The sequence below is a fragment of the Sinocyclocheilus rhinocerous genome, unplaced genomic scaffold (assembly GCF_001515625.1).
Source record: "Sinocyclocheilus rhinocerous isolate Xijiao unplaced genomic scaffold, SAMN03320098_v1.1 scaffold19, whole genome shotgun sequence".
In the NCBI taxonomy this organism is placed as follows: domain Eukaryota; kingdom Metazoa; phylum Chordata; class Actinopteri; order Cypriniformes; family Cyprinidae; genus Sinocyclocheilus; species Sinocyclocheilus rhinocerous.
This window is the reverse complement of record NW_015638975.1, coordinates 1,467,459-1,478,576: the sequence shown is the minus strand read 5'-3', so window position 1 is coordinate 1,478,576 and position 11,118 is coordinate 1,467,459. Positions and strand designations below refer to the sequence as shown.

The following is an 11,118-nucleotide window of genomic DNA, read 5'->3' as shown; positions in this document are numbered from 1 at the left end:
TCATTTATCTCTCCTCAAACGTTCAGGCAAGAACACACACTCACTCACTCACTCACTAACTCACACACACACACACACACGCGCGCTTACATGTGCATGCAGAGTATGAGAATACAGCAGTTCAGTGCACAGACTCCTGGAGGAAAACATGGCTGAGGAAAAATGAGTGCTGTCAGAGTGGCTCATGATTAACCTTATCTGTACACTATAGAAAAGCTACTGATCTCATACTATGAAGATACAAGACATAACCTACCTACTCTACCACACACAAGCACACAACAAACATTGAAACCTCAAATGTATAGATGACAGCTAACACACACACACACACACACACACAAACTCACGCACGCACACACGGACGCACAGACGCACACACACACACACACACACACAAACTCACGCACGCACACACGCATGAATGCACGCACGCACACACACACACACACAACTATAAACTATGCTTTTTTATGTATACAAAAACATTTATGCTGTGGGAAACAGTACATGTGATATTAGACACGTTGTTTGTAAAATTAAAATATCAGCTTTTTATATGCCACTGTAATAAAGCCAAAATAAATGATCAAAATATTATTTTATTGATGAAATATAATTTTTATAATATCTTTGTGTTAGGTTAATGTTGTATCTTTTTTCCTACTTATTATTATAAGAGAAACATTATCAGTTAAAACTGATTTGCATATTTGTATTAATTGTTGTATATTTATATTGTTTAGGAAGATACAATAAAAAAGTTTCAAATATTTTCAAATCATTTAACAAAAAGTCTAAAATATTTGTAAATATATAAATATAATACATTATGTTAAATATATTGGGCATATAAGATTTAAGTAAGTGTGTTTTGTAAAGAAGTTTCTCACTAAGGCTACATTTAATCGATCAAAAATAAGATCAAGAAACATTTATTTTCATTGTTGAAAACAGTTGTGCTGTTTAAAACTGTGATACTTTTTTTTTAGGATTCATTGACAAATAGAAAATTAAAGAGAACATGATTTATTTGAAATAAAGTCATTTATAACACTATAAATGTCCTTACTGTCACTTCATTATCAATTCAAAGGCACAATATGTAATTTTCGCCACTAGAGGGCGCGTACTCAAAATAAACAAATAGACAAAGGCGTAGTTTGATGAAGCCGTGACTGAGTGTGGAATCATGGGAGTTGTGGTCTTCATCCCCACAGCCGATGCAATCCGACGGGACTCGGGCAGAAATCGTGTTCATGGATGAGCTAATGATTTATTAACGTAGTAGAATGAAGCAGAGTGAGGCTGAAAGCCGCCGAAGCGAAACGAGGCGCTGAACGAGCGCGACACATGTGGGGGTTTTATCATACTAGATACGTTTGAAAGTTCTGTTATAATGCTACTCTGTGCGGTCGTCACCTGTCTAACAAAACGCACAACATATTAAAGCGTTTTTGGTGTTTCCATGTTTTCTACAAAACAAAACCGGAAATCGAGGGGTCATGACGTCATTGGCAGGCGACACAATGACACTATAGACACGCTCCGTGTCACTAGTTAAAATTACTTATTTCTCTGGATTTAAACATTCTTCGAAACATTTGGGATAATGTAAGTACACAAGTCAGCAAAATATATAACACTGTTCTAGTGGTTTTTGGATATTTTAATAAAAAAATCTTATATATTGTGCCTTTAACGTATACTTAATGAAAAAAGTTTTCATTTCTTAAATGTTAAAATACACAACTGTGTCCCCCACATGTCAGACTGAACAGCCCTGCGCTATAAGATACAGATGCCTGGATGTCTTTAGGTGGATCAGGTAGAAAAGTGTCCGATAAGCCACTCTAATTCAGCTGATGATGTCTGGACTCTTTAGCTTCAGATATTCTCCTGAAGGCCTGATGACTCCTCTATCTGGACTGAGCCCTCTGAGACCTTTAGGCCTGAAAATCACACACACTCCACAAAACTACTGTCTGACTACCTCCACTCCACTCTGACAGCAGCGGAGGTGATAAATGGCCACGATTATTAAAAGAAGGTTACTTTTAAACACTGTTCCCTGGCAATGAGAGAGAATAGCAGCTGCTAAATCACTGTCAGGGGAACTAATGATAAGATATCATAAGACACGCAAGACACAAGACAAGATGGAGTGGAGCTTCTCCCTCCTTTAATCAGCTTCAGCTTCCACCTCTCGCCACTCTCACGTCTTTATCGAGCACACAAACGCACTTATTCCTGTTCACGGCGGCGTATCCATCACCTCGGCTCTGTGCCTCGGCTGTGGACTGGTTCTGTCGCTCAAGCAATTTCATGCAGACAGCATGATTATGATAAAGAATGGACGACGTCTGTTATGTGCTTATACGTGCTTTTGTAACAGGTGTGATGCGGTTACAGTTATTTCTGATGAATGTGAAGTTTAAGGTTTTTTTGGCTCTGCAAACATCAGGTTTGTAATTATATTTTCTTTCAGACCCTGAAGATTAACCCTTAAAGAGGTCCAGGTTTGGATAATTAATAGGAAGGATATAGAGGTCATGCTGTGCCACTCATGTCAGAGCCTTAGCAAGGGGACAGATATGTTTCTCTGGGATGAGGAGGGGGGTGTGTGTGTGTGTGTGTGTGGCAATGATAAAGAGATAGCACTGTGTATTTATATATGTACTTAAGAAAGCTTGGGTCATCAGTGGAGGTGGGATATGAATACACAACATCTTGTATTAACCACTCACCGATGCTCGATAACATTAGATGGTTATCATTTCATTTCGATCCAAAAAATTAAAAAACAAAAAATATTTTCTATTTTTAATATGCCTTTTGTGGCAGTTCACTTCCACAATTTGGAGTTAGCATCTTGAGGAGAAGAGTAGCAATTAAAATATTTTTTCCCCTGAAACTTAAATCGTTAACCCCATAAAGCAGATGAAATAATATTCCGAAAAAAATATATGTTTGGAAATGGAAGTTCATCAAACTTAAAATTTTTAAAACTGTGTTTATTATTAAGTATCATGATACATCAGACTTTTAATGGCTCATATAGTATGATACAGGAGAATATGTCAATATGTCAAACCTCAATGTTATTCAGAGGCCCAAACTGAACAAAAAATATTATTTTTTGCAGCTGCTGATATTTATATGGCCAAACATTAAGATGAAATTCTGATAGCTTGTAATATAAATCAATGAGATCTACATAACAGTATAAAAGACAACTTACATAAAATGCATAAAGTTGTCACTTCCAATATGTCTTAGTAAGATGATATTTAAATGCTTATATAAGCTCTGCAGTTTTTATTGTGAAAGGCAAAACATATAATGCAATGCAATAATGATGACTGACATAAAATAAAAAAACATTCAGAAAAAGCTAGATGTATCATATTTGATACTCACATTTTAACATGATTTTTTTCTAAAAGAAAATTCTGTAGGGATAATCAAGTAAACCAGTTGCTTCAGTCCATTAAGTGTTCATCTTGAAATATTACTAACAAAAAATAAATAAATAAAACATACGTTATAAAAATCAGTAAAGCTTTCACATCAAAAAGAAGAGGTATGTTTTTAGAATTATACTTTAGTACCTTTAAATCAATGAGATCTACATAATAGTATAAAAGACAACTTACATAAAATGCATAAAGTTGTCACTTCCAATATGTCTTAGTAAGATGATATTTAAATGCTTATATAAGCTCTGCAGTTTTTATTGTGAAAGGCAAAACATATAATGCAATGCAATAATGATGACTGACATAAAATAAAAAAACATTCAGAAAAAGCTAGATGTATCATATTTGATACTCACATTTTAACATGATTTTTTTCTAAAAGAAAATTCTGTATGGATAATAAAGTAAACCAGTTGCTTCAGTCCATTAAGTGTTCATCTTGAAATATTACTAACAAAAAATAAATAAATAAAACATACGTTATAAAAATCAGCAAAGCTTTCACATCAAAAAGAAGAGGTATGTTTTTAGAATTGTACTTTAGTACCTTTAAGGCATTTTACTTGCTAAAAAAGTATAAACTATCAATCAGACAACAGAAGGCATATTGACAACAGAAGGCTTTTGATCATGCTGATAATTTTGAGGCATCTTGCATATCAGTATGATAGGCTTTCTATAGTTAAAGACAAAACAAGCATAATTGTGAGATTTGAATAATCTGATAAACCTTTTTTTCCTAAAGAAAAATTGGAACAAAATTATTATTCAGCAATGTCCATGATTACAAAAAATGAACAATACTTGGACAATACTTAGATTTATATTATGATACAGAACATGACCTTTACTATTGATCAAATACCAAAAACAGCATAAGCTTTCATCTCGGACAATGACACAAATGCACATCAAGATAAGTGGTCTAGCTGAGACATTGCCATAATTAGAGTGGTCCATTTTACAAGTGTTCTAATAAATCTGATAAATTTGAATAAATTAACAGGGCATTACCACACTACCACATTCGATTTGCATAGTGCATTTATTGTAATGAATATGCAAGTGTAAGTGAAAAGGCTGCTCCTCTGAATCTCCTTAATTAGAATAGCTCCTCCCAGCATGTTTTCTGACAGAGACATCTCATTAGCATATTACTGAGCTAGCTATAGCCTCACACAGACTTGCCTCCTGATTAAAGCTCTTTGATCAGAGTGATACTGCTTGAACTCTCCTGACATCACAGAATACGGGAACCACCCATAACGTTGCTCAACATTTAATTCACAATGCAATTAGACTTGTGATGACTCCTGAGGAAAAATGGTGTTGCTAATTATTTATTAAATATTCATGATGCCCTCTGAGTAGAAGGGAGGGTGACAATTAAAGAACTGTTGTATTGCTGCTTTACTTTATACTGCATTCACAACTGCTTCTAGTCAGCACAATGTATCTCTATTTCCCAATACAAATATATTTTATAAACTACACTCAATATTGTATGAATTCATTTAGTTTTTAAATAAATGTCCAATTGTTAAAACATTTTAAAGTATTTTAAACCTAAGAAGACGGAAAAGGGTAATATGGACGAATATGCAACCTCATAGTTGTTTCAGATAGCTGAAATACAGAAAGTTTAAAAGAGACCAATATCAAGATTTTAATTATTTAATGAAATGAAATCATGTGCGTGACTCTTGAGAACAAAATAAGAGGCTGAGAGGTCAATAATCCACTTTAAAATCTAATTACAATAACTCTGAGCTGTACTTGAAGGCAACTGACAACTCAGTGCTTTCATTTTAAATGACAAAGCATCTATGATCTCACTTACAGCAGGCACACAAATCTTAAATCCAAATATTTAATCAAAAATCCCAGATTTTGGTCTACACAGGGCCTTTTTTTTTAAAGAAAGCTACTCTGATGATCTTAGGTCTGTCAAAAAACAAACAAACAAACAAACAAAACATTAATGGCCTATTATTTTTATAAAGTACAAAATCAAGGACGAGCTTCTTCAAACACAGTTCAAACATTTGGGGTCCGTAAATTTTCAATAAAGACTTTTTCGTTGTTCATTTCTGTTTCAAATTTAGCTTTGCCATCACAGCAATAAATTACATTTTAAAAAGGAAATTTCCCAATACAAATATATTTGATAAACTACACTCAATATTGTATGAATTCATTTAGTTTTTAAATAAATGTCCAATTGTTAAAACATTTTAAAGTATTTTAAACCTAAGAAGACGGAAAAGGGTAATATGGACGAATATGCAACCTCATAGTTGTTTCAGATAGCTGAAACACAGAAAGTTTAAAAGAGACCAATATCAAGATTTTAATTATTTAATGAAATGAAATCATGTGGCAAAATATTTTTCAGATTTGTCAGATTTTTTCATTATTACTTAGCATTTATATTTTGAATTAGCTTTTATTTTCATATTTTTAGTTTTCATTTGAATTAATTTTAATATTTGTTATTTGCTTTTGTCATTTTATTATATTTAGCTTTTTCTATTTCAATTTATTATAATTTTAGAAATGTTAGCACTTAAACTTACTTCGGTTAGTTTTCAAAACAACATTTTTAGTTTAAGTATTTATATTTTATTTTATTTCAGCTTCATTTGAGTTAATGAAATCAATTTTTAATAGTTTTAGTTTAACAAAAACAACAATAGCATCTGCCAAAAATGACAGAATGAAATGTCTCAATGGCAAAACTCAGGACGAGGCTCTTTGTAATGAAAAACCTTTGCATGGTCACGCATTACCACTGCATTTGAGAGGGTGCACACAGTGGCGCAATACTTCCTCTGGTCTCATTACCATCTGAGAGAAGATGTTTCTGCAACAGGACCAGGAATGCATGGCCGTCTTAAGAGGAGGAAGAGCTGCATCCTTGCATGAAACATGCTCATCATCAGCCATCACACTTCAGAGCAGACTCCTATCAGAGAGCGTAACGTATGCGCATAGATGCATTCATACATACACACTTGAGCATTAATAAACAAGAGGGCAGAAACAAACACCATGGAGAGTATGTTCTGTGACTCTTGAGAACAAAATAAGAGGCTGAGAGGTCAATAATCCACTTTAAAATCTAATTACAATAACTCGGAGCTGTACTTGAAGGCAACTGACAACTCAGTGCTTTCATTTTAAATGACAAAGCATCTATGATCTCACTGACAGCAGGCACACAAATCTTAAATCCAAATATTTAATAAAAAATCCCAGATTTTGGTCTACACGGGGCCTTTTTTTTTTTTTAAAGAAAGCTACTCTGATGATCTTAGGTAACAAACAAACAAACAAAACATTAATGCCTATTATTTTTTATAAAGTACAAATTCAAGGAGGAGCTTCTTCAAACACAGTTCAAAAATTTGGGGTCCGTAAATTTTCAATAAAGACTTTTTCGTTGTTTATAAGTTCATCCTCCAATCAAAGGCCCTTGACGTCACCCCTCCTCAAACCAATTATGACAGTCCTCCTGTGCTTATAGGACTCATCAGTTTACACACACTCATTCCATATGCCAGCACTTCTCCAAGACTATACATTCTGTATATCCCGGACACTACTAGCCTATATTTATTGGTGAAGATTTACAATAAAATATACAATAGTATAAAAATTACAAACAACTCTCTCTATATGCATGGCAATAAATTTTTTTTTTACATGTCATAAAAACATATTCTTCGATTTTATTGATGATCTGAATAAAATTAATTCCTTTAATTAACCTCTAACCTCTAATGTTGTTTATTCGTACATTAATAGCCTACAATAAAACGCATTTCCATCTGTTAGAAGTCATTAAGTAGGCTAATAGAATTGATTAATTATAAAAAAATTAATTAACAATAAATAGTTATGAAATATGTAGCAATGATCCTCCTCACGCCGACGTTCTAAATTGTCCTGGAAGAAACACGTACAGCGATCAGAAGCCGCCGTATTCGTATATTTCGCTCACCGCTATGGCCATTCAGAGTTGCCCGGAGAAGATGCTCCCGCTCAGCGAAATTTACAAGTTCATCATGGACAGGTTTCCTTATTATCGGGAAAACACACAGCGCTGGCAGAACTCTCTTCGCCACAACCTTTCCTTCAACGACTGCTTCATCAAGATCCCGCGGAGACCGGACCAGCCGGGCAAAGGCAGCTTCTGGGCTCTCCATCCCAACTGCGGAGACATGTTTGAAAACGGGAGCTTCTTGAGGCGCCGCAAGAGATTCAAAGTGATGATCACCTCCGAGCACCTGCAAAAACCCTCAGACGCGGCGCATTACCTCCAGCAACAAGCAAAACTCAGAATGATCGCTTTAGGGACACATCTACCTCAGATGACCAGCTACAACTTAAGTGCGTCTCAACCCTCCACTTTCAAACACCCCTTTGCCATCGAAAACATCATTGCCAGAGATTACAAAATGCCAGGAAGCCTGGCTTTCTCCACCATGCAGTCCATGTCTTCGGGTTATCAGATACACAATCAGTTGACCACGGCATGGCCCCACATGTATAGCGGTAATGTGATAGATGCTGAGTATACTGCCTATGGAGTACCACTCAAATCCCTGAGTCATGGCGCGCAAAGTTTACCGGCGATCCCTGTGCCAATCAAACCCGCTCCAGCTTCGGTCGCGTCCATCCCGGCGTTGCATGCGCACCTTCCAGCGTTCCTCTGCGGCTCTGCACAGTCCCTCAGCCCGACGTCTCCCAGCCAGAGCAGCCCCGCCACACCGAGCCCGACCTCGCTGCTCCATTCGGTCGCCGTGCACTGTCAAGAGGTCACTTAAAACTTTAAGAAGGACTTCAAACTTTCCTTACACATCCACCCTGATTCACTGGCACCGACCATAAGGCAAGACAAAAACAAAAAAACAAATTGACAGTATACAAACCATCTTATCCGAAACCATGTGAAATGATAGAGTGACTATTTCAAATTACAGTGGAATTAAATATTCTGTTTGCTTATAGTTCAATTTGTCTATTACATATTTGTCATGAATTTAGGCTACCTCATATTATCAAAGGTCAAGAGTCCTATTGAAAAATGCACAACGGACTATGAAAATGTGAGAACAGGCGTAAAGAGTTTTGGACAGTAACGTTCATTAAGCAGAATTACAATACGACCATTCTCCATATAGATAATTTTACTTGTAACTTAAAATGATTTTGGTCAATTTTTGAAACCATTAAGTCTCATGGACATTAAGTAGGCTAAAGAAACAGAAAAAGACTGAGAATCGCATGTATAAGCACAGATGCTGCGGCGTTTCCGTTTGTGGCAGTGTAGAAATATAAAAATGGAAATTTGCACTTTTGGTGTGACGTTACAAATATCGAAAGATGTTGTTCTGTGAACAATGCTCAGCCTAATTTATCCGCTTCGTTGAAATAGTCAAAGCTGTTGTATATAAGTTTTCTGTATAATGTTGACATGCTCTGATGTAGCCTACTAGCATGCTGCTTTTCCACGTAGCCTATACCTGAAATAAATTATAAACTTTGTCATCAAACCTCATTAAAATATCCTGAGATTTGTCATTTTAATTTGTATAAAAGAGTTGCTCAATACTGTATTATTAATATTACAGTTGAAAAGATTTGTTTCAATGCACGGTAAAAAAAAAAAAAACAGCCATAGACCTAATAATAATGAACAACATAGCCTATTAATAGCCTAATTACATGTTGTAAATTGCTTTTGTAAATTGAAAGGAACAGACAAACAATCCTGAGCTCAAAATGCACTTGTTGGGCCAATGGGTAAGGGTGAAAGCAAGAACTTTGCTTTAATGTTTTGTATTGCACAAATCGGCGGCGAATTGATGAAATTAAAAAAGCATGCCTGCATAACTTAATTAAAATCAATGAATCCGAATCGAGATTGATTCCTATTCATAGTAAGTGACGTGCAATATGAACAAAGCTGCTTTTGCATATTTGCTACCTGGTCTCATGGCCAGGTTGCATATTTTGCTTATTTCCTCAATCGGTGATTAGTCGCATGGACCTTTTGAATTCTTTTTTTAGAAATGAAACGTGTGTTCCTCCACTGACTTGTGTCTTAATAGAATAAATCTACAATACATAGTGTAGAGCTAGTGGCCCCCCAAAAGTATTTTAACAGTTTTTTGTACCAACAAAAACAAATAATAATGTAATAAAAAATGAGAATTTAATAATAATAAAAAAGAAGCCATATATGCCATTGGCATTTAAGAAAATATCAGTGGCATTTAAGAAGTGCCATAAGAAAAATACCACAAGAACACTTTTGGGGAAAAAGAAAAAAACATTTCACAAAATAGATACTTCAAAAATTAAAACAAAGTATTTGTACACTTTCTGGTTTGCTAAACTTTACTGGAACATGCCCATATATAGTTGATGTGATGAAATACCTGTGATTACTCACATCTTAAGGAGAACTGACTTCACACATCAATGAAAAATACATGACCAGTTGGCTAACAACAAAATAATCATAGTAAAACAAAACAGCTTATTTAACTTGAGTTAGTTCTGAGATTAATTTTTTTTTGTTTACATTTCTAAGTGTGGCTCAAGTTTCCAAATATTTTGAGCCCACATAAATTAAATTAATCTATGATCTATGAACTGTAGGCTATGAACCAAGAAATGTCAAGAGATCTTCACTTACTTGTGCCTTTTTAACATGAACTTAAACACGTTTTGTCCATCAAAATAAAAAAGCTGCTAATTTTCTATACATTTATTTTAATAATATAAATTACTCAATTAACTTTATACTGATATGGGGAACTGAATAATTTAATTCTTCAAATGACAGTCTTTCTGCTGCATTTCAATAAGCCATCAAGTTCTACTGTCCAGACATATATGTGAAATAACAGAAAAACACATCAGGCAATTCAAGGCTTTCTTCAGTTGTATTTGCATCAAGTTTTTAATTCAAGACATTTCAACAGTAAATGTGAACAGTGAACAGTTACACCATATGTTATAAACTCTATGATCTGATGAAGAGATAAGCATTTTTCATCTAAATTTCTTTACATTTAAATGGAACTGAAAAAAGTATTCTAGCTTTGAAAGCTTGAATTCATTACTGACACGACATCATTTGAGATAGAAGATTTTAAGTCTCTTTGTTTTGCTAGGTGATCAAAAACATCAGATAACAGGTATATATTGTAGTCATACTAAAGGTTGTTTGTTCACTATATATAACATTTCATCCACAACTTTAATTAAAAGAATGCATTAAAATGGAGAAACATCCAAGGTAATTAGCATGTGTAATTTATCCATTTCTTAATGCATGTGGGCAGTGGCCTGAATAATGTGGCAGCCTTAACCCGGAACACAAGAGATGGAATGGACAGGAACCTGTTATTTATAATCACTGTAGAAAAACTAATGTCATCAAGCTTGAAATCAACTCACAGTACTTATTTCGAGGGAAATTTTGCCCGCAGTAAACTAAATAGCCTTATTTATTTCTCTCTGTGACGTTATTAATTTGGGGCGTGCATATTTATGAGCAAAATACCTGAACATGCTCAGGCAGGGGATGGCAGGGATATTTATATGGCCATAAATCAACAAGCTG

At 34.7% G+C, this 11,118-nt stretch overlaps 1 protein-coding gene across 1 annotated transcript; it reads left to right on the top strand.

Moving 5' to 3' along the window:
- The first annotated feature begins 6,336 nt into the window (after positions 1-6,336).
- LOC107750607 (forkhead box protein B1-like) lies at positions 6,337-8,308 on the top strand. Its single transcript, XM_016566096.1, has 2 exons — positions 6,337-6,461; positions 7,393-8,308. The coding sequence occupies exons 1-2, from the start codon at positions 6,337-6,339 to the stop codon at positions 8,306-8,308; spliced, it is 1,041 nt and encodes a 346-aa protein (XP_016421582.1).
- Positions 8,309-11,118: the final 2,810 nt, after the last annotated feature.

Coding starts and splice junctions, on each gene's coding strand:
- LOC107750607 (XM_016566096.1), top strand. CDS start 6,337: ATGTTTCTGCAACAGGACCAGGAATGCATGGCCGTCTTAAGAGGAGGA. Junction 6,462..7,392: donor CTCCTATCAGAGAGCGTAAC/GTATGCGCATAG, acceptor TGAAATATGTAG/CAATGATCCTCCTCACGCCG.